The 23,771-nt window shown below is 48.8% G+C and overlaps 1 protein-coding gene across 1 annotated transcript in view; it reads right to left on the bottom strand.

Moving 5' to 3' along the window:
• Nucleotides 1–168: 168 nt before the first annotated feature.
• The window catches only part of SMARCC1 (SWI/SNF related, matrix associated, actin dependent regulator of chromatin subfamily c member 1), a 140,388-nt gene continuing 116,785 nt past the window's right edge, over nucleotides 169–23,771 (bottom strand). Inside the window, exons 26-28 of the mRNA XM_066351654.1 lie at nucleotides 21,060–21,321; nucleotides 4,526–4,687; nucleotides 169–2,464 (exon numbers count right to left, since the gene is read on the bottom strand). Coding sequence (XP_066207751.1) covers nucleotides 2,364–2,464; nucleotides 4,526–4,687; nucleotides 21,060–21,321 — 525 coding nt within the window. The 3' untranslated portion in view covers nucleotides 169–2,363. The remainder of the gene's footprint in view (nucleotides 2,465–4,525; nucleotides 4,688–21,059; nucleotides 21,322–23,771) is intronic.

Below are 23,771 nucleotides of genomic sequence, written 5' to 3'. Positions count from 1 at the left end.
GAGGCACATTCAATTGTATGTTTCTTAAGCAGCATGAAGGTAGTCAGTTGGTCAGGAAGCCCCAAGTCACTGAATAACTGCTGACCAGGACCAGATGAGGCTGAGTATTTAGGCTCTTCATGGAACACATAAAGTAACTGGTATAGAAATGCAGAGAATGGACTAGAATCCAGAATGATGTTCCATTTATTCACTGAAAGAGGGAGGTTAGGCCTTCTTGATTAATTTCCTCCAATCTCCCCAAACTCCCTCCCTTCATTCTTCCAAAATAATACACTGAGAAACACGTTTGTACAAAAACCACGTATTATTCCCCCCTCACAAAATCGAGTGGCTCTATTACAGGAGCGAAACCAGATCAGACATGAAAGGAAAAGGTCACCACTTATATCGAAACATAACAGTGTTAAGAATTCAGGTATTCTGTAGAATTATTACCAGCATTGTAAAAATATTTCCACCTGGATCTTTTAAACTTGAAAGTAATCACATTAAAAACCTGAGGTTACAAGGGACCACAGTATGAACCCGAACTTCATTTTCCTCCTAAGACCCCAGTGGAAAAGGTATTTGGAATGAATTTCCTTTGGGAAAAACTGGCAGGAAATAGGGAGAACCCTAGCCACTGTCAAAAGGCACTGGGGTCTTTCTGGAGGCAAATGCATTGGAACTAACCTCTAGTAGGCTCAAGCTCATTTCCACCCCAAGAGTCCTGACAGACACACAAAGGAACAGGTCTCCTTGGCTCCAGTACTGTGAGGGTGACGAGGGCCACCTGGTTAGAAGCAACACCTGAGGGTTTCAAAGGCAAATCTTCATTGTGGTTTTATTATTTATTATTATTATTTTTTGCTTTCTGATATTAAGGAAAAAAGTTCTAAGGTGTTTTACAAACACCTACCTATACCCTCTCACATGTAAAGCTTTATAAAATATATAGAAAAGATACCCAAAGATGTTTTACTTGCATTCTAAATGAAACTGCCACTTGAGACTGTGAAGAGGCCAGATGCTTTGGGAAGCAAAGTTTACCAGAAACACCCTTTCCACACTCACAGAAGGACAGAGGAGAGGGGAGGAGAACTGGAAGAGAAAACCAAGAACTCTTAGGTCATTCATCAGCAGGGGCAGAAACGGGCTCAAATTAAGGCATTTTTGTGGCTCTTCCTCTTGAATGGCATTCTACGGTCTCAGCCCGAGCACCCCGACCCTCAAAGCACGATGCTGATTGCCAAGTGAGTTCTTTGCTACCCCCAGCGTCTCCCTGACAGCCTTGTGACAGATGGAATGTGAGATCTCAGAGAGGGAAGGGGAAGGGACGAGGCCGCTGGTCCAGCCCACCTGTCCGATCCCGTCCCAAACCGCAAGTACCGCTTCACTAATTTCCACTCATCCTGGCTACTGCAAGAGGTAGTGTGGGGACCTGCACCCCAGCCATCCTAACCAAGTTCCATATCTACCTACTTTTTTTCTTTTTTTTTTTAGAGGGAGGAAAAAAGGAATACATACAAGCAGTGAATAGTGGGATAGATTCATTGGGCGGCCAATGTCCTCGGCCCCTAGAGCTTTCCTGACTAGTCTCAGGAACTAAGGAATGCTTCCCCAAATGCCAGCCCTCAAGGCTCACACTGCCTTCAGAAAAACAAACCCCACCCCAACAAACCGTCTGCATAGAAAACCAGAAGCCGTGGCCTGGGGAGGCGGGTCTGTGCTGATGCGTGTCCCCTCCCAAGTCCAGAGGGGCTGTGTTTTGCCAGGCAGGGTGGGGGCCCTCAAGTCTTCACTATGGATAAAATTCAATGGAGTCCCTGTCCCCATCACTTTGAGTTTTGGCAAGTCTATGTGTGGCAGGAGCCTCAGGACACGTCACAATCAGCACCACTCTGAGCTCAGATAAGCAGAAATAAGGTCACTTATAATGCCTTAAGGTCTGTCCCTACTGGCTACCCCTCTGCCCATCACCATTTTTTGGTTCCTATTAACTTCAGATGCTCTCCTTTGAAGCAGTAACAACAACAACAACAACAAAACTATAAAACATTTCCACAAAGGTGTAAGAAAAAAATATTGCAGGAGAGCAAAAATGAGAAAGACACAGAACACCCACACCCAGACAGGAAGACGGGTTACATTTAGGATGACCAGGGCACACTGTCACCGAGGCTCCCCCCTGGGTGTTGGCTGAGGACCGTTAGCACAAGGGGTGACAGAGCATGGAGAGGGTGGCAAGAGGAAGGAAGATGGGACATGGGCCGCGTGTTTGGGGTATAAGAGAAATCCTGAAAGAAAGCTGAGGAACAGAGTCTCGTCATCCCCGTGCCAGCTGGCGGTGCTGCGTGTGGGCGGTCCCAGCATCCTCCGGGCTAGGGTGCGGCCGAGGCCGGGGGGCCTGCAGCGGGAGGGCCTCCATCTGCAGGTGGCGGCGGCGGCTGCTGCTGCTGCTGCTGCTGCGGCGGAGGGGGATCTGCGAACACACCCAAGAGTCACTTGTCATTGCGGAAACATGAGCTTGGGCAAGGAAAACGACATGGAGTCATCTCCATGGCGGGCAACTAATGTGGCCAGTGAGGCATCGCCCGCTGTGGTCAGCGTGGGCGTGGCGCTGAACTTCTAGGTCACAGCGTGTGTAGCTTCCCTAACCCAGGTGGCTGAGGGGCAGGTGGGGTCGGAACCAGTCCCACCCTCCTGCGAGGCCCACTTCTTCCAAGAATCACTCCAGACTGTCTTGGAACTTAATTAACTTTGATTCTAATGTATTTTAATGATTCTAATTTTATGTCTTTAGTTAAATAAGCTCTTTACTGGGCAAGCTCTGTGTCTTTTCTTTCTCTCGCAGCGCCTAGCCTAGTGGGGCACAAAACAGACGCTGTCTCCGCGGGGGCCAGAGAACTCCCTCGAGGCAGCTGCTGACAAGCTGGACAGCCCTGGGGGCCCCACTGCCCTGAACTGCAGTCCTTGACTTTTTGGCTCAAACTGGGTCAGGTCCAGAAGGCAGTGCTAGTGTAAGTGTCTGGGCTCTTTCCGACTTCGGCTTCAGCTGCTCTAGTGCCCAAAGGAACCCCAGAGGATCATTTAATCCAGGGTTTTTAAACCTCGGAATTTTGCCAGGAATGAAAACAAATGAAACAAATATTAAGGTGCAGCCTTGCTTACCAGTCAGTTAACACCCCCCAGGAGGCTCCATCAAACCACAATGTTCTTCAAAGCATGTCAAGTGCACTGATCTGATCCCTTGTGTCATCTTTCAGTGGCGAAAACGAAGGCCAGAGGAGGCCTGCCCAGGCCAACAGCTCAGCATCCCCGACACACTCATTTGTGGGAGGAAGTGGGGGCTGGGGTCTTGAAACCCCTCACATTCTCAAGGTGTTCCCTGAGAGCCCTTTAGGGTCACAAATCATGGGTGATCAGTAGAATATAACAGTGGTATAACCAATGATATTACTTCTGCAACATGGATGGCAAATGGGCCGACTTTCCTGGCAGACGGGCACATTTGCATGTTGTCTGTAAGGAAGGTACCCGCTATATTATAACCTCTAACCACTGACTCAAAAGGGATTTTTCTACTGCTGTGATCCTATACACATACCCAGCAAAACTGTCTTTCTTCTATGCACCTGCTTTGTCCCAGCTTCTAGGGTCTAGAGAGAATGAGACATACCTGTATCCATGCAGCCTGCCTCCTGGCACTTCAGACTTTCGTGTAACTTTTGGGAAATCCTATATTACCATCTAGTTACTCACTTCTCACTTTCCCACTAAAGCTCCAGGAGGCCAGGGTTCTTATCCTAGCTCTATTCAAAGAGGAGCTAACTCCTTAGCACATACAAGAACCTCTGAATGAACTTGGTACCCAGATGTGGCTGGGATACCAAGCCACAAATGATTGCATTTTGGGACCGTTCTTACTGAGAAGGTCTACAGGAGTAAAGGGCTGGCCAGAGCAAGGACTCTCCGGGAGAAATGACCTGGCTTCCCACATGTCCGACAGACTGTTTGGAGCACCTGCTGGGGCCTCACGTCCTTCCCAGCACAGCTGCCGAACAGGCCCTCCTTAGTCCAAGCAGGAGCTATTCTGGCCACACTTTGGAGCGTGGCCGCGAGAAACTGCTTTGTTAGTCCTGCCCGAAACTGGTTCCTGTTCTTTATACCTACTACTTTTGAAGCCTTTATTGATAAGAGGCTCCTATAGGGAAAATAAAAACCAGCAGCTCTGTGTGACTACAGGGACTCAAACTGCACAGGCTCAAAACAGACAGGAGTAGGAGAGGAATGTCTTTCTGTGCCTCCTCAGACCTTGGGGTCGTGAACACATGCCAGGAAGGTGATACAGACGCTCCTGGCAGTGGATACACTCTGCACTCTCCACATGTGCACACGCCCAGTGCTGAAGAGCCCTGGCCAACGACTGATCTGGAACCCACTGTCTCAGCTCACATTGTCCACGGTCCTGCCCTCCTCCCTTGTCCACAGCCCTTCCAGAGACCTGGGTCATGCATCCCCCCCCCCCCAACATGTTACTTACACATGCCGTTAGGTGCCGTGAGGGTCACCCGGGGTCCTAAGATGTTTCCTGGCATTGAAGGCATACCAGGAGGGGCAAGGCCACTCCCAGGGGGGTGGATGTTGCCTGCAACGGTGGGAATCATGCGGCCTGGCATCATGGAACCTGGACCTGGTATCTGACCTGTGGAGGGAGATTTAAAGTCCTAAGTTAAGTGTACTAGGAAGAAAGGGATCAACTAGTCTCCAAGGTTGCTAAATACACTCAAATACCCAACTCTCCAAAGGATCTGAAATACCAATAGAGCGATATCCACAGTAATCTCTATGCCCAATTTTAAATTTTTTTCTAGAGGGGGAGGGATAATGGAGCAGATCCGTGGAGCAAATGACTACTCTGAACCCGGGTGTACAGGCAGGCAGGCAGGCATAAGAAGCAATTACAAAAAAAGCATCCTGCCCTGGCCAGAGAGCTTGGTTGGTTAGAGCGTCGTCCCGAAGTGCAGAGGTTGCTGGCTCAATCCCAGGTCAGGGCACCTACAGGAACAGATCGATGTTCCTGTCTCCCCTTCTCCCTCCCTTCCTCTCTCACTAAAATCAGTAAATAAAAACTAAAAAAAAAAATTAGGGAAAAAAAAGCATCCTAAAAGGAAGCATTCATTCTGGTTAGTTTGGGCAAACAGGGAATTGTCAAGTACCTTCCCAAGGACACCTAGTGCCAACCAGAGACCACAGGAAATGAACAGATGAATTTTAACAGCAAGTCCGTGTGCGGTCCAAGGACTGCAGCTCAGTCTAGACGGAGCTTCACGTACAGGCTTCATGGGAAGGTATGTCCAAGAGAGCTTAGGTCCTTACTGTGAAATCACCATTAAAAAGGAATTCTGACTGGAATCCACAAGTCCTGGATACAAAAAAATTTCTCCCTCCAACCCCCACCATGAAGAACCCTGCAGCCCTAGAGAACCAAGGGGGTGGGGAGAAGAGACTGAAAAATGACAACTCCTTGATCTTCCCTACTGTTTTGAAATTGACAGCCGCCAGACAAAAGAATAGTAAGATACCTCCAGTATTCACTTCACACTAAGCCTGTAGAACTTCAGCAAACTTTTTCTGTAAAGAGCCAGATAGTATAAATATTTGGACTTTGCAGGCCATCTCGTCACTGTCACAACTACTCAACTTTGCTGCTGTAGCATGAAGGCAGTCAGGGATGATATGAAATAGGTAAGACTGTGTCCCCATACATCTTAATTTATGGACTCTGACAAGTAATTTTCTTTTTTTTTTTTTTGTATTTTTCTGAAGCTAGAAACGGGGAGAGACAGTCAGACAGACTCCCGCATGCGCCCGACCAGGATCCACCCGGCACGCCCACCAGGGGCAACGCTCTGCCCACCAGGGGGCGATGCTCTGCCCCTCTGGGGCGTCGCTCTGCCGCAACCAGAGCCACTCTAGCGCCTGGGGCAGAGGCCAAGGAGCCATCCCCAGCACCTGGGCCATCTTTGCTCCAATGGAGCCTTGGCTGCGGGAGGGGAAGAGAGAGACAGAGAGGAAGGGGGGGGCGTGGAGAAGCAAATGGGCGCTTCTCCTATGTGCCCTGGCCGGGAATTGAACCCGGGTCCCCTGCATGCCAGGCCGACGCTCTACCGCTGAGCCAACCGGCCAGGGCTCTGACATGTAATTTTCATGTGATATCAACATTCTTCTTTTTTTGAGTTTTTCTCAACTATTTAAACTATAAAAAACATTCTCATCTTAGCCTGTGACTCATACAAAAACCGGAGCTGGGCCAGTCTGGCCTATAGATTGGAGTTTGCCAATCCTGCTATAGTATAATGATAGGTATTTATTTGTTCTTGAACTCAGTGGTTTGGCTGCTGGCCTTGGTTTTTGGGGTTTTTTTTTTTTGGTTTTTTTTTTACAGAGACAAAGAGAGAGTCAGAGAGAGGGATAGACAGGAACAGACAGGAAACGGAGAGATGAGAAGCATCAATCATTAGTTTTTCTTTGCGCGTTGCAACACCTTAATTGTTCATTGATTGCTTTCTCATATGTGCCTTGACCGCGGGCGTTCAGCAGACCGAGTAACCCCTTGCTCAAACCAGCAACCTTGGGCTCAAGCTGGTGAGCTTTTGCTCAAACCAGATGAGCCCTCACTCAAGCTGGCGACCTCGGGGTCTCGAACCTGGGTCTTTTGCATCCCAGTCCGACGCTCTATCCACTGCGCCACCGCCCAGTCAGGCTGGCCTTGGTTTTAAAGAGCTACAAAGGAAAACAGTGTAATAGGCACACACCAAGGTTGAAGTTCTTTTATATAAGGACAAGCTGTACTCTACCGAATAAACAAAAAGAATCTATGCAGTTTTTTTCTTGTGTTAAAACCTAGAGACTTTAGTATCTACCATATTCCCCCATGTATAAGATGCACCTTTCCCTGAAAAATTTGGGGTCTAAAAACGGGGTGCATCTTATACAGTGGTTGTGGGTTTTTTGTGTTTTTTTAAACATTTTATTTTTTTTTAATTTTTATTTATTAATTTTAGAGGAGAGAGAGAGAGAGAGAGAGAGAGAGAGAGAAGGGGGAGGAGCAGGAAGCATCAACTTCCATATGTGCCTTGACTGGGCAGGCCCAGGGTTTTGAACTGGCGACCTCAGCATTCCCGGTCGACGCTTTATCCACTGCGCCACCACAGGTCAGGCCGGTTGTGGGTTTTTTCACTTGCATTTTCCGCTTTTTTGCACTTGTTATTGCGCTCATTGTTGAAGACAGTGATTTGTCATCAGACACAGATGAGGACAAGCTAATGGATGGGAGTTATGACAGTGATGAGGAGTTGAATGAGTTTTATGATGAATAAAACTTGAGTTTAATAACTCTATGTAATACATTTTTTTCAAATTTCAGGCCCCAAAATTAAGGTGTGTCTTATACATGGGATCATCTTATATATGGGAAAATACGGTATGTATGGTCAATTGTATGAAACTGAATGTGAGTTTTCAGACATAAAGTCCTGAAATAAGAATGCTTGAGGTCCAATATTGGAAAACTTGGGAGATGGGACTATTGATAGCTAACTGGCAACTGGCAATTAAAATATACAGAGCAGCCTTGGTGGGAGCTCAGCTGGTTAGAGCATCTTCCCAATAAGCTAAGGTTGCAGGTTCCATCCCCAGTCAGGGCACATACAAAAACAACCAATGAATGCATGAGTAAGTAAAACAACAAACTGATGTTTCTTTCTCTCTCCCCCCTTCCTCCCTCTCTAAAATCAATAAATTTAAAAAAAATTATATATATATATACAGAACAGTACTGGAGAGAACTCAAGTCAGAACTCAGTCACTGCTTAGAAGAAGGCTCACCTTAAGGAAGACACACACAGCTCCAAGCCCCATCTACACCATCTACAATATTTCCAGTGCCTGTTCCCTGACCCAGGACCTATAGAGAAAAGCCCTTCACTACTGGGGCTGTCAATGAAGAGAGGATGTATATTTAGAGATAGAGAGGTCCACTGTGTTTCTGGTACTATTTTAAAAAGCCTGCCCTAATACATCATTATATCCCAGAAAAAGCAGGACAGCAAGGCTGGGGCCCCTAACCTACCTTCCTGTGCTCTAAAAAGCAATCATGCAAGAGCCCAGCAGGAATCCCAGAGGCCCACCTGCTGAAGGACAGCTTGGTCAAATTGTCTCAGGGGTGCTGGACACACTGCTGGACTGACACTACCATCACTGCCCCCCCTTCCCCCCACTACCATCACTGCCTCCCTTCCCCCCACTACCATCACTGCTCCCCCTTCCCCCCACTACCATCACTGCTCCCCCCTTCCCCCCCACTACCATCACTGCTCCCCCCTTCCCCCCACTACCATCACTCTCCCCCCTTCCCCCCACTACCATCACTCTCCCCCCTTCCCCCACCCACTACCATCACTCTCCCCCCTTCCCCCCCACTACCATCACTGCTCCCCCCTTCCCCCCCACTACCATCACTCTCCCCCCTTCCCCCCCACTACCATCACTCTCCCCCCTACCCCCCACTACCATCACTGCTCTCCCCTTCCCTCACCCACTACCATCACTGCTCTCCCCTTCTCCTCACTACCATCACTCTCCCCCTTCCCCCCCACTACCATCAATCTCCCCCCTTCCCCCCCACTACCATCACTGCTCCCCCCTTCCCTCACCCACTACCATTACTCTCCCCCCTTCCCCCCACTACCATCACTGCTCCCCCCTTCCCCCCACTACCATCACTGCTCCCCCTTCCCCCCCACTACCATCACTGCTCCCCCTTCCCCCACCCACTACCATCACTGCTCCCCCTTCCCTCACCCACTACCATTACTCTCCCCCCTTCCTCCCACTACCATCACTCTCCCCCCTTTCCCCCACCCAGAACCATCACTGCCCCCTTCCCCCCACTACCATCACTCTCCCCCCTTCCCCCACCCACAACCATCACTGCCCCCCTTCCCCCCCACTACCATCACTCTCCCCCCTTCCCCACCCACTACCATCACTCCCCCCCTCCCCCCCACTACCATCACTCTCCCCTCCTTCCCCCACACACTACCATCACTTTCCCCCCTTCCCCCTCACTACCATCACTGCTCCCCCCTTCCCTCACCCACTACCATCACTCCCCCCCTTCCCCCCACTACCATCACTCTCCCCCCTTCCCCACCCACTACCATCACTCCCCCCCTTCCCCCCACTACCATCACTCCCCCTTCCCCCCCACTACCATCACTGCTCCCCCCTTCCCCCCACTACCATCACTCTCCCCCCTCCCCCCCACTACCATCACTCCCCCCCTTCCCCCCACTACCATCACTCTCCCCCCTTCCCCACCCACTACCATCACTCCCCCCCCTTCCCCCCACTACCATCACTCCCCCTTCCCCCCACTACCATCACTCCCCCCCTTCCCCCCACTACCATCACTCTCCCCCTTTCCCCCCCACTACCATCACTCTCCCCCCCTTCCCCCACACACTACCATCACTCCCCCCCTTCCCCCACACACTACCATCACTTTCCCCCCCTTCCCCCACACACTACCATCACTTTCCCCCCCTTCCCCCACTACCACCACAGTCCTCTAATGCTATTCCAGGTGGTATGACAGAGAGAGAGGAGAGTCTTTTACTGTTGGAGACAGAAGGCTTACTTTTAAGCCCAGACCTCTAGAATTCTAACCTGGAGACAAAAGAACACTGTTAAATGAACTCATGGCAAGTGGAAACCATGTACTAGAACAGTTAATGCAGCTTGTGTCTATCAATGGGTAGAAGGAGGTTGCCTCCTACCAAGTTCTAGCTGGACAAGAGGACTTGAACAAGTTAGGAAGAACATTTTGTCAGCCCTTCTCAGTCTCTCTCCAGGAAACTGACAGTGGAGTAACGGGATGCTTTCCAGCCTTCACAAAGTGGCCAGCCGTGTGCTGGGTGAGGGAGAGAGACAGCAGGGAGAGCACACTCAGTGGGTGCTCACGTAAGTGATACGGTACAGAGCCATTCAGTCCCAACCATTTCTTGTTGTCAGCAGCATGCGCGTTTTATACAGTGATGTCTAGAGCAAGGCACGGTGAGCAAACCCCTGGCTGGTCAGCGGGCATCCCGGTCAGCAGCCACCGACCCCATCCTCAATGGGCAAGTACAGATGAACTAGCCTGGAAGCCAAACAGCATGATCTCTCCTTCACTCCCCCACCCAGATGAAGTCCATGGGCAAGTCACTCAGGGTGCCTGAGCTGCCTCCTGAGATCACACAGAGCAAAGCGGAGTACCTGCCCAACTTACGCCACACTATGCAACCCGGAGAGCTGCTGTCACAGTGCCTTATTTATGTCCCTGGCTCCTCCAAACACTTCGGAGAGGAAAAGCAAATACTTACTTCCCTTTTATTCAGAGTAAACAGCAGCATGGAAAAGTTAAGAGACCTCTCTATGGTCATTCAACTTGTAGGGAGAATGAGACCCAAGTCTTCTGACTCTAAATCCAATTCTTTCTCTCACACTATGCTGTGCTCAAATGAAACAGTTCATATTAAATGACTTATATACCCTTACCTGTGGGGGCGCAGTGGATAAAGTGTCTAAATAGAATGCTGAGATCACCAGTTTGAAATCCTGCACTTGCCTGATCAAAGTACATATGGGAGTTGATGCTTCCTGCTCCGCCTCCCTTCTCTTTCCCCCTCCTCTCTCTAAAAATGAATAAATGAAATCTAAAAAAACCCCCCAAAAAACCAAAAAACCAGACAATATAACAGCCGGCATTTAAAGAACCCTTAAGGATGTGTACTCTAATTCTGGGCATCATGTTTTCTTATCAGTTTTAAGATTGCTCTGCTTCCTCCAATAAATGTTTAATTTCACAAACACCCATTATGGTACCTTGCAGTGGGTTGGATGGTAGCCCCCAAACAGATACACACGTACTCTAATGCCGGGAACCTGTAAATGTAACCATATTTGGAAAAATAGGTCTTTGCAGGTGAGCTTACGTTAAGGATGTTGAGATGAGATCATCCTGGATTACTTTGCTGTGCCCTAAATGCAATGACAAATTCCTTGTATGAAACACATGAAGAAATTACAGAGGAGACGGCGATGTGGAGATGGAGCAGAGAGAAAGAGATACGGCCACAAGCCAAGGAGTGCCACCAGCCGCCAGAGCTGAACGAGGCAAAAGGAACAGACACCCTCCAACTGCCCCAGAGGAAGCATGGCTGCTAGAGACGGAATTTCTAGCTCCGAAAACTGTGAGAGAATAAATTTTTGCTACTTTAAGTCACCAAGTTTGTGAAAAAGGAAGATATAAAGACTGAGAAATTCGCCCAAGGACATAAAGTGTGTAAACAAGGGAGCCCAGATCTAACCTGGGTACCCTGACTCCAGAAATGGCTCTGTAACCACAGAGCACCTTGTGGCCGAGGCTCCAGAGGGTCCCTCTCCCTGCCAGCAGCCTGTGGGCTGCAGACCCTGCTGTCACTAAGGGAGCGGCCGTTCAGCCCACGCCCGGTCCAGGCAGACCCAGTCCTCTGAGCCAGTGGCTGTGTCTGTGACTGCAGAGAAACCACCTGGCAAAGAGGAGAATTAGTAACAGATCCACAGACCGCAAGGCACGGCCATCCTGCCCGGGCTGGGATAAGCCTGCAGGCTCTTGCTGTCAGGCCCAGCAGTGCTGTTTCCAAAGCTACCTGCTCCGCGGCTGTGGCCCATTTACCTATTTCCCTATATCTTCATGGCAACAAGCTGGGATAGGACAGCTTGAGGGGTTTCCAAGGCTGTAAGCCCAACAGCTGAAGAAAATCCCTTCTTTTACTGGCTATGAATTCCGAAGCCTTCTGAAAAACAAAGTTTTTCCACCTTCCTGTCACAAACAGGGCAATAACCTCCCCGGGATATGGGTTCAGGTTCTGAGAGCACAGTGGTTCCTCGGGGGAGGGAGCAGTACTGTGCAAGGAGCAGAGAAAAGTCCTGCTTGGGGGCCCCTGCAGAGACCCCTTCTCAGGGAAGCAAGGAGCACGAAGAGTGAGCGATGTCCCCGTGCCATCCAGAGGTCACTGCTGTCAATGCTAACTGCTCGTGTGCTGGGGCAGTGGGTTTGGAGGACAGACAGGGAGGAGACAAGACCGTGTCTGGAGTCCAGGCTGCAACGGTTATCTCGCTGAATCCCCCAAGTTAGGAAGACTGCGTGGCAGAAAGGGCCCCATTTCAAGATTAAGGGAACCAAGTGTCAGGGAGGATATATTATTTGGTCCAAAGTCACAAGGAACAAAGACTGAGCTGAGATTCAAACCCAGGTCTGTCTGACACTGAGTCTCATTCTCTTCTCCTTCACATCAGCCTGCCTTAAAGGAGTATCTCTCCTTGGAAAAGCTGATTTCTTTTTTTTTTTCCTTTCAAGCGAGAGGAGAGGAGACAGAGAGATAGACTCCCGCCTGCGCCCCGACCAGGACCCACTTTTTAGTGCCTGAGGCAGAGGTTCCACAGATCCATCCTCAATTCCCAGGGCCAACTCGCTGGAAGCAATGGAGCCATGGCTGCCGGAAAGTATGAGAGAGAGTGAGAGCGAGAGTGAAAGAGAGAGAGGAGGGATGGGGAAGCAGATGTCGCTTCTCCCGTGTGTCCTGACTGGGAATCAAACCTGGGACATCCACAGGCTGGGCCGATACTCTACCATTGAGCCAACCGGCCACTCAGGAAAGCTAATTTCTTTTTTTTAAGGCTTTATTTATTAATTTTTAGAAAGGAGAGAGAGAGAAAGAGAAGGAGGGGCGAGCAGGAAGCATCAACTTGCCTTGACCAGGCAAGCCCAGGGTTTCGAACTGGTGACCTCAGCATTCCAGGTTGATGCTTTATCCACTGCGCCACCACAGGTGAAAAGCTAATTTCTAAGTCTCAAATTTTTTATCGGGTAGAATTTAAAAGTATTGCAGAGACTATAAGTCAAATTCTGGTAAAGCGACCTATATCCTTTTGCAATCTAAACGTCCCTGTGGTTTTTCTGGTGTCTGATACAGGTCTCACCATTTTTACTTATTTATTTTTTAATTTGAGAGAGAGAGAGAGAGAGAGAGAGAGAGAGAGAAACGTCGATCTGTTCCTGTGTGTGCCCTGACCAGGGATTGGACCAGCAACCTCTGGCTCAGGGTGTAGGTCTCACCGGTTTTAAATGGATAACAATGTCTGAGGGCATTTCCATTAATTCTCACTCGACGTGAAAATGTCTGGCCAGCATGAGCTTAAAATGCACAGGAGCAAGCCTTAATCAAACCAAATAAAAAGCATTTAGGTACGCATTTTCCACTTTAAAGAAATTCAGGTATTTTCTTCCGAGAGAGAGAGAGAGAGAGAGAGAGAGAGAGAGAGAGAGAGCGCGCGTGCACACTATGGTTTCACAACAGCAGTATCAAAGCATAAACTGGTGGGAGCCTGACCTACATAGAAGCTTTTTTTTTTTTTTTTAAACAGCAGGCATCTGAAGCCTAAAAAATGGAAAGGTTTGCTAAAATTAGATATAGCCTAGCAGAAAAATCCCTCATACTCTCTCAGGTTTATTAGATATTTTACTAAAGTGTTACACCCATCGTGTCTAATGGAATATTTAAGGATTTAATTTTTATTCTTTAGGATGGGAGAGGCAGGTGGGAAAGGAGGGAAGGGAACTATGAATTCCCAGTGCCGAGCACATTTCAACCCCGCACAGCACGTCCCCTGGCTGAGTCCCTGGAGAACGGAAGTGACACAGTCACGGCCAAGGCCTGGAGAGGGGAGCCTGGCGGCTGTGGGCTCCGAGAGGGCCCCTCCCGCAGCGGCTTCCAGGGCGCCCGCCACAGCCGCTCTTTGTGGAGGCCTGAGCCTTCACTGCTCTCTTTGTGTGGGTAACCTGCTCCTCCGGAAAGGGCGAGAGGGCCTTGGCAACCGCTTACCGCGTCAGGCACACGCGGCCAAAGGCACCGCGATAAGAAAAGCCTGGCTGCTGGGATGAGAGCCCTCTGTCTTCAGTGTGGGCCGGGTCCACGCGGGCTGGCACGACGTGACGGCTGGCTGGAATCCTTTCCTGAGCGCTCTTTCCCATGGCTTAGGGTTGTGGAAGTGGGTCCAACTTGGGGGCTTAAAAGCCAAGTGCCTAATGCCTGGTTAAATGGCTTGAACAACCAATATTTTACTAACTGATGCAAAATGTCCAGTAGGACATCATCTCTACCATGACTGAATTTCCATCAAATCAGATCAATTCTTATTCTGATTTTTAAAGGTACTTCTAAAAATTCTTATATATTAATATACTAATAAGGAAACAATAAAGATATTTAAAGCAGTATGTCCTTTCCCCCTGCTTTCACACACACACACACACACACACACACACACACACACACACACAGGCTTCCTAACGTGGTGGCTCCCTGCAGGTCCTCGGGCACAACTGCTCCAGAGCGTGTCTTTTACTACAAATGCCCGGGGAGGGAGGGCAGAGCTCGTGCTGCACTTACACACGGATTTTTCCTTTTAACTGAACCCACTGATATGCAATGTTACTTCATAATAGGTGCCAAGGCCCCCGGAGGCCTGGCCACCGTACATTAAAGGAGATGCCTAGCAGTCAGGGGCACCCTCCTCTCTCGAGCCGGCAGCACACTCAAGGGCACCTCAGGAGGCAGCAGCCTCTACCCAGGCCACCCTGCTTCTTGGTTCCCCATGTGCTGTAATGGACACTGTGGCCCAGGGTGTGGTCAAGGGGTACTATGCATGTGCTCAAGAATAGCAACCATGCTATTACGCATGACCTTTTATTCTGTGCCATCTGGAATGGCAGTCCTACAACGAGAACTAGTAAGGCTTTGGTTTAGGAATCACTCCATGAAATCACACTGCTCTACAATTTAAGTGGCAAGACGACATGCAGGGCTGGGTGCTCACTGAAGATGCCAAACCTACGGGTGGAAGAAAGAGGGCTGAGGCCACCTCCAGTTTTTATTTGCCAAACGTACACAGGAAACACGCTACCGTAGGTACTTCCTCTGCCTTTTTTTTTTTTTTTTCTTTCATTTTTCTGAAGCTGGAAACAGGGAGAGACAGTCAGACAGACTCCCGCATGCGCCCGACCGGGATCCACCTGGCACGCCCACCATGAGGCGACGCTCTGCCCACCAGGGGGCGATGCTCTGCCCATCCTGGGCGACGCCATGTTGCGACCAGAGCCACTCTAGAGCCTGAGGCAGAGGCCACAGAGCCATCCCCAGCGCCCGGGCCATCTTTGCTCCAATGGAGCCTTGGCTGCGGGAGGGGAAGAGAGAGACAGAGAGGAAAGCGTGGCGGAGGGGTGGAGAAGCAAATGGGCGCTTCTCCTGTGTGCCCTGGCCGGGAATCGAACCCGGGTCCTCTGCACACTAGGCCGACGCTCTACCGCTGAGCCAACCAGCCAGGGCCTCCTCTGCCTTTTTGTTGGTAGAAACAAATCAACTTTGGACACTTCATAAGAAATAGGGGCAAAACCCAGAAAAGGCTGAAGTTCTCATGTGAGTTAGGAGAAGGTCCAGATGATACAAGAGCCGAAGAATAGAGAGAGCAGCACACAAACAGTACTCAATACAAAATCCTAAGCATCCAATGAGTTAAAGAGGTGGTGGCGGGGGGAGGACCAGAGAGGTATAGACTAAGCGCACTGTATACAGGTGTCAGTTTATACTAGCCACTCTGGTGCCCACGCCCATACCAGTTTGACAGCCCGGCAGAGTCACCCACAGAGCTGCTATTTTAAGGGGCCCTACTACAAACTGATGGCGTTTTGTGGAGAAACAGTTATGTATCTACATAATTATCTAAACTCTAAGAATTTTACTCAGAAAGCTGGACAAACGAACCTCTCAAGTGATAAATCTGCCTTGACCTTCTCATCACTTCCCCAACCTTGCTGGTTTTCAGAAGCTGACTTCCTCCCCCTTCACACACCATGAAGTCTGGCCAAACACCAAAGCTAGCCAACTGACCTGGATAATTACCCTCAGCTCCTAACAGATGCTGTGGCCTGCTAACTTTTCTAGAACTTAGAAAACATTTGCAGGAAGGACCACGCTCATAGTTCTTGACTTAAACCCGTGGCAACCAGGAGACACAGGCTGGTCTCCACCCCAGACAGTGCCGAGCTCCTCACCTGCCCCTTTAGCTGGTCTCTAGAACACACTGTGCCAGATTCACCCGTCACACCCAGCTTTCACTGAACTGGCAAGACTGAACTGATTATTAAGGCAACTTTCAACTAATTAAGGGTTTAATTTATTATTGTTTTTAATTTTACTAACACATTTGATTTAATTTTATACTCAAACTCCAAAGCAACCCACAGAAGGGGCAATTATGAAAATGACTACCTTGAGCTGCTGGAGCTTTGGGAATGTAAACCGGCAGGACCACTCTGGGAACACTGCAGCAGCATCTGCTAACGGGAACATGTGCAGACCCTGTGGCCCATGCTAGGTGCACACCGCATGCCCCGCTCAGGGCGCACACAACGTGCACCTGTGCTGAAGACAAGCAGCGACACGCATCACAGCAGCACTTACTCTCTGGGACTCCAACCCATCGACAGATGAGCACGTGACTCGTGCTGGAGCCCCCCAGGGGAACAGCACTCACAACAATGTGGATGCACCTCACTCACGTACAAGGAGAGACAAACTCACTGGGGGATTCCACCCAGAGAACATTCACGACCAGCCCGGCAAGTCTGTGCTGTTAGAAATCAGGACAGGTATCATTACCCTTGGGAGGGAGGAGGCTGAGGAATATGCTGGGTCTCCAGGCCCTGGCCGGTCAGCTATGTCAGTGAAGAGCCTCGTCCTGAAACAAGGTTGCGGGTTTGATCCCCGGTCAGGGAAGAGACAGGAAGCAACCAAAGAATGTGAGACTGAGTGGAATAAAAAATGTTTCCCTTCCCCTCGCCTCTCTTCCTCTCTCTGTCTTTCTAAAAATCAATAAAAATTAAATCCTGGACAGTTGGTTGGAGCATCGCCTGGAGCACGGAGGTTGCTGGTTCAATCCCCAGTCAGGGTGCATACAGGAACAGCCTGACGTTCCTGTCTCTCTCTCCCTGCCTCTCTCCAAAAAACAAAAAACAACAACAAAAACCTTCACAATCTAAATTAGATATGACTCATAGTTTTCCATATGTATATTATATTTCAATAAAAATTTATAAGAGAATATCTCATCAGATTTTTGCTCTCATACATAAAATGATCCTTTACGAGTTCAGTTAAGCCAATTTCTGTGAGAAAGTAACAAGAAAAATGACCTATTTCTACTCTAAAGGCCATTTTCTTTGTGTGTATTTTTCTGAAGTTGGAAATGGGGAGGCAGTCAGACAGACACCCGCATGCACCCGACCAGGATCCACCCGGCATGCCCACCTGGGGGCGATGCTCTGCCCATCTGGGGCGTTGCTCTGTTGCAACCAGAGCCATTTTAGCGCCTGAGGCAGAGGCCATGGAGCCATTCTCAGCGCCCAGGCCAACTTTGTTCCAATGGAGCCTCGGCTGCGGGACAGGAAGAGAGAGACAGAGAGGAAGGAGAGGGGGAGGAATGGAGAAGCAGATGGGCGCTTCTCCTGTGTACCCTGGCTGGGAATCGAACCCAGGACTCCCACATGCCAGGCTGATGCTCTACCACTGAGCCAACCGGCCAGGGCCTAAAGGCCATTTTTATGAACTCTACTTTTTTGGCATCGGCATCCTGAGAGATGTTGGATCTGAGTCTCAGTCCTCTGCCATGGGGGCAGCACTGAGACCACTGTGGAATCAGACGGAGCCGGTTTAACCCTGGCCCCACTATGCAGCACCATGTGTGGCCTGGCCACACACCAGCTCCTCGACTGTAAAGTGAAGACAATGAGAATGAAGTGGCACATGGGTGTGAGCCCGTCTGCAAGCACCTCTTCTCAACAGGACGTCCTTTAGGGCAGTAGTCCCCAACCTTTTTTGGACCACGGACCGGTTTAATGTCAGAAAATATTTTCATGGACCGGCCTTTAAGGTGGGACGGATAAATGTATCACGTTTCCGAGACAAGCGTCAAGAGTGAGTCTTAGATGGATGTAACAGAGGAAATCTGGTCATTTTTTAAAAATAAAACATCGTTCAGACTTAAGTATAAGTAAAACGAAAATAATGTTAAGTTATTTATTCTTTCTCTGCAGACTGGTACCAAATGGCCCACGGACCAGTATAGGTCTGCGGCCCGGGGGTTGGGGACCACTGCTTTAAGGGGAAAAGCAGAAGCAGCTCTCCACGCATCCTTATAAGCTAAGCGCACACACTGGAGCTCAGGGCTTCTCTGCAGACCGTTACTGCGGAGGATGCCGGTCTACACTGGGAACCAAGTATCAAGTAGCTACAGTAGACTTCCTCTTAAACATTTATCCCAATACTTTTAGGAACTAAATTTTAAAAATAACTACTGCTTTTGAAAAGTCAGTTTATGATCTTCACTCTGTTAGGTATTCATATCTTTTGAAGGCTTAACTTTGAAGAAAATTAGATCTCAGGGATTTTAAAATCCGCTCAAGCAGAGAAAAAGATGGAGGAAGCGAGTTTTGTGTTGTGAGGCTGGCCGACTCCTAGCTCTACACATACCAACACCATTTAGATCAAGCGGCAAATCTAATGACAGCAGGAAATGACACAACTGCAATTTAATAGTTTTTTTTTTGTGTGTGTGTGAAAATGAACGCTTGCCAAAGTCAACCTAGCCCCATTTTTAAGTACAGCCATTAAAAACGAGTATCTAAAACATGTTTTGGGTTGTGAATTAAAGATCCATGTTGACAGTACAAGTTGTCAGATGATGATTTTTATCAGTTGTGGCTTCCTAGGGCAAACTTACTTGATTATTTCTATGAGAATACTTAGAAAATCTGCCATTTGAGGAGATCATGCCAACTGACAGTAGTCACGTTGGGACTGTTTCAGGCTTCTGAGGGTCTCCCTACAGTTATCTGAGCTCCTCTCTACATGCTTTGGGCTGAAATCTGCACCCCGCCCTGGAAAGCAGTCCTCAGCACGTCACTCAGGACTGACGGTCACTAGAGCAGTACACAACATACCCACACAGATTGCCCTCTAAAAGAAAATATGTGGAGGAGAAAATAGGTGGCATTAAAAATACATTTTAGTTTTAATGATGTTGACAGTTAAGTTTGAAAGAATTCTGAGTTCAACTTTCAAGGTGGTTAAAATGCGAAGAGTTGCCAACTTGAAAGCACTCCCATAAGCTAATATAAATTGTCCTCAGACAGGACGATCTGAGCAGCAAAAAGACTAAAGCCTGTAACAGACAGACCTACGTAAAACATACAAAAATTCATAACACTAAAACCATTCACACGCAACAGGGAAAAATGCGTTACCGGTCATCTTTGAATTATGGGTAAGAGAGGGTGGAAACTATTCAAATAAAGGAAAAGGCTGGTGCGTTTCTCCAGCCTGTCCTGCAGGACTGACTTCCAGGATCACTTAATGATAGACAAAGAAAGTTTTTTGTCTATTTTTTAATTAAAAGAATCACTGCTAATAAATGCAAAAAAAATTAAGTAAGTGCAAAGGGAACAATAAATTTAGACAGCTCACCATGTTGCAATTCCTGAAGAATAACCAGTTAGGAAGCATTCTCACTCAATGGCAGGTGAAACCCTAGGTGAAGTCTGACAGAGAACTTTGTCATGGATGGCTCAGCCCAGCAACACCAGAACCACCATCCAATCTTAATGTCCCTCAGAGTCAACTGACACTCCAGAAAAAATGCCAGCCCTCAGAAGTGAACGTGAGCCCGCTGCAATAACTTGAGCACACTCTGGTTTCCTGTGTGAGGGAGAAGAGGCAGGCCAGGGGCGGTGGCACCATGCTCCTCGAATATACAACTGGGCACAGCCATGGGTGAAAACCCTGGCTTCTTCAAACATATGGATGACATTAAAAAGGAAAAAAAAAAGAAGGGGGAAGTGTTACCACATTAAAATAGATTTAAGGGAACCACCAGCAAATGCAACATTGGACTGTTATTTGAATACTGATTCAAACAAATGCAGCAAAGACATTTAACTAATGGTATCAGGAACTTGGATTACTTTTCTTGGGGGTGATGATAGTAGGTTACGTTAAAGAGTAAGACGTTCATTGGTTAGAGATACATTTTTTTTTAAACAGAGAGAGAGAGTCAGAGGGACAGACAGGGAAAGACAGACTGGAACAGAGAGATGAGAAGCATCAATCATTAGTTTTTCATTGCGTATTGCGACACCTTAGTTGTACATTGATTGCTTTCTCATATGTGCCCTGACTGCGGCCTTGAGCAGACCAAGTAACCCCTTGCTCCAGCCAGTGACCTTGGGTCCAAGCTGGTAAGCTTTTGCTCAAACCAGATGAGCCTGCGCTCAAGCTGGCAACCTCAGGGTCTTGAACCTGGGTCCTCGGCATCCCAGTCTGACGCTCTATCCACTGTGCCACCGCCTGGTCAGGCTAGAGATACATTTTGAAGTCTCTGTCACCCAAAGGGAGGAGGAACACCTAAAACAGATGATTTTGAACCTGTGCAATAGGTACTGGGGGATTATCATACCATTCTACCTTTGTCTAGAGGTGAACCGGTCCATACCAAAGAGTTTCAAACAGCAGGAAGGTGATGGTTACAGAAGCTGGGTCAGAGAGTTCATTATACTGTTCTTTGTATGTGTGTCTATCTTTGAAGATGTCTTTAAAAAAAAAAAGGTAGACACAATCCAAGGGAGCACTTTCAAGGCACTCTGGGATATATCGCACACTGAGGGGCCGACTGACCTGGAGCAAGGCATCATGCCAAGAGGACTCCAGAAGGAGAACATGGCAGGACTGATCACGGTGATGCCTACAAAACCAGATCTCTCTTGTCTACAATTTCCTGAATGACATGAGACGTTTTAAACAGCCCTAGTGAAGTCACCACTGGTGCGGTCAGCCACCGAGGGCCAACTAGCCTCGTGCGCAGGCAGCAGCTCTCCTCACCTGGCTGGGGGGGGTGGGGCGGCGGCATCTGGTGCTGCATCAGAGGATAGGGCGGGGGCTGCTGGTGAGGCATCAGGCCGGGGTGCCCAGCTGCTCCCAGCGGCGCCAGGCCGGGCCCTCCCGAGTGCTGGTGTCCTTGTGGAGGGTTCTGCCCGTGCTGCTGCTGCTCCATTTGCTGGCGGGCTCGCAGTTCTGCATATTTCAGCTGCTCCATGTGGAAGTTCTGGCGTTCTGTAAGCAACTGCTGCCTCTGTTGTTCTAACTGGTAAGAAAAGAAGAAGAGAAATGACACCAGGAGAGGCTCATGGGAATGGGTGACACACAGGACATCTACCTGATCCCTGAATTCCCTGTTCCTCACGACAGTCACACAGTCACCTCCCCTCATGCAACAGCTACAGTAAGAGAAAAAGCATTATTGCCACTTGGACACCTGTCGCTGGGCTACAGGTCTTCTCTGTGGTGAGCACAGGCCTGCCTTTCTTTTTTTCTTTTAAATTTATTTTTTACAGAGACAGAGAGTGAGTCAGAGAGAGGGATAGACAGGGACAGACAGGAATGGAGAGAGATGAGAAGTATCAATCATTAGTTTTTCATTGTGCGTTGCAATACCTTAGTTGTTCATTGATTGCTTTCTCATATGTGCCTTGACCGCGGGCCTTCTGCAGACCGAGTAACCCCTTGCTGGAGCCAGCAACCTTGGGTTCAAGCTGGTAGGTTTTGCTCAAACCAGATGAGCCCACGCTCAAGCTGGTGACCTCGGGGTCTCGAACCTGGGTCCTCTGCATCCCAGTCCGACACTCTATCCACTACGCCACCGCCTGGTCAGGCAGGCCTGCCGTTCTTTAAGCCTTTACCCAGGAGGCCGCTGTGCTCTAGGTCCATTCAGGACACGTGTAATCTTCTCTGATAGGCCTTCAGGTATTTAAAAAGTTTCCATACCTGCTTTAATCCTCCCCAGGTAAAAGAAACCCTTCCTGTTCCGTCCTTTTAATAGTCCCTCAGACACTAGTTCAAGTCCCCCAACCTTCCCAGTGTTCTCTTCTGGACGTGAGCTTCTGGGTACTATTTTAGAACGTGACACCCGAGTCAAGTCTTCTCAGTGTGTGGCTTCGGCCTGAGCTGCAGAGTCGCACATGTTCCACGTGGAACACTGGCAGGGTCACTGTGAGTCGTAGCTCTCAAGTACCCGAATTTATACTGGGCGACACAGTCACGGTATGTTTTAGAATATCTAAATAAAAATTTGCATTCATTTTCATTTGAAGAACATAAGCATTTCAATATTCAAGATAATCTTTCTGAAACCCAAATTAAAATAGAGAAAAAAGTTATTAAATGTGCCAGGAAATTCAGAAACCATATGCCTGACAGTAGTACAGAGAATGAAAGGTTATCAAAATTAATTTAATTCCGGGATAAAAAAGAAAGCCAACTTGAAAAAAAAAATTTTTTTCAGATTTCTGGGCCCTGGCTGGTTGGCTCAGTGGATGGAGCGTTGATCTGGCATGTGGACATCTCAGATTCGATTCCCAGTCAGGGCACACAGGAGAAGTGAGGATCTGCTTCTCTTCCCCTCCCTCTCTCCCCCTTCTATCTCTCTTCCCCTCTCTCAGCCAGTGGCTTGATTGGTCTGAGCATTGGCTCTAGGCACTGAAGATAGCTCTGTTGATTCAAGCATCAGCCCCAGACAGGGGTTGACACTGGATCCCGGTCAGGGCGCATGTAGAAATCTATCTCCCTTCTTTCCAGTTAAAAAAATTAATAGTAATGGTAAAAATCCAGATTACTGGAAGTAAATAGCATAAGGATCATAAGGAAGGTTAATAGATCTACTTCTTTTTCAATAATGTTCCAGCCCACTGTTTTCAACAGCAAGAGCCAAATCACCAGGAGGCATTTTCCGGAGGTGTGCTGCCCAGCACAGCAGCCACCAGCCACAAATGGCTCCTGAGCACCTGCTCAGTGGCTGATCTGGATGAGATGTGCAGGAAGGGTAAAATGAACACTGAAATTTAAAGACTCAGTATAAAAATATCTAATTTTTTGATTACATGTTGAAATAGTATTTTGTACCTACTAGGATTTTTTTAATTTTTATTTTTTACAGGGACAGAGAGTCAAACAGGAACAGAGAGAGATGAGAAGCATCAATCATCAGTTTTTCCTTGTGACACCTTAGTTGTTCACTGATTGCTTTCTCATATGTGCCTTGACTGCGGGCCTTCAGCAGACCGAGTAACCCCTTGCTCAAGCCAATGACCTTGGGTCCAAGATGGTGAGCTTTTTGCTCAAACCAGATGAGCCAGTGCTCAAGCTGGCGACCTCGGGGTTTTTTGTTTTTTGTTTTTTTTTCCCCTGAAGCTGGAAACGGGGAGAGACAGTCAGACAGACTCCTGCATGCGCCCGACTGGGATCCACCCGGCACGCCCACCAGGGGCGATGCTCTGCCCACAAGGGGACAATGCTCTGCCCCTCCGGGGCGTCGCTCTGCCACAACCAGAGCCACTCTAGCGCCTGGGGCAGAGGCCAAGGAGCCATCCCCAGCGCCCGGGCCATCTTTACTCCAATGGAGCCTTGGCTGCAGGAGGGGAAGAGAGAGACAGAGAGGAAGGAGGGGGTGGGGGTGGAGAAGCAAATGGGCGCTTCTCCTATGTGCCCTGGCCGGGAATCAAACCCGGGTCCCCCACATGCCAGGCCGACGCTCTACCG

Source organism: Saccopteryx leptura, chromosome 10, assembly GCF_036850995.1.
Source record: "Saccopteryx leptura isolate mSacLep1 chromosome 10, mSacLep1_pri_phased_curated, whole genome shotgun sequence".
Taxonomy (NCBI): domain Eukaryota; kingdom Metazoa; phylum Chordata; class Mammalia; order Chiroptera; family Emballonuridae; genus Saccopteryx; species Saccopteryx leptura.
The sequence above is the reverse complement of the archived record's forward strand: the minus strand, read 5'-3'. Positions and strand labels throughout refer to the sequence as shown.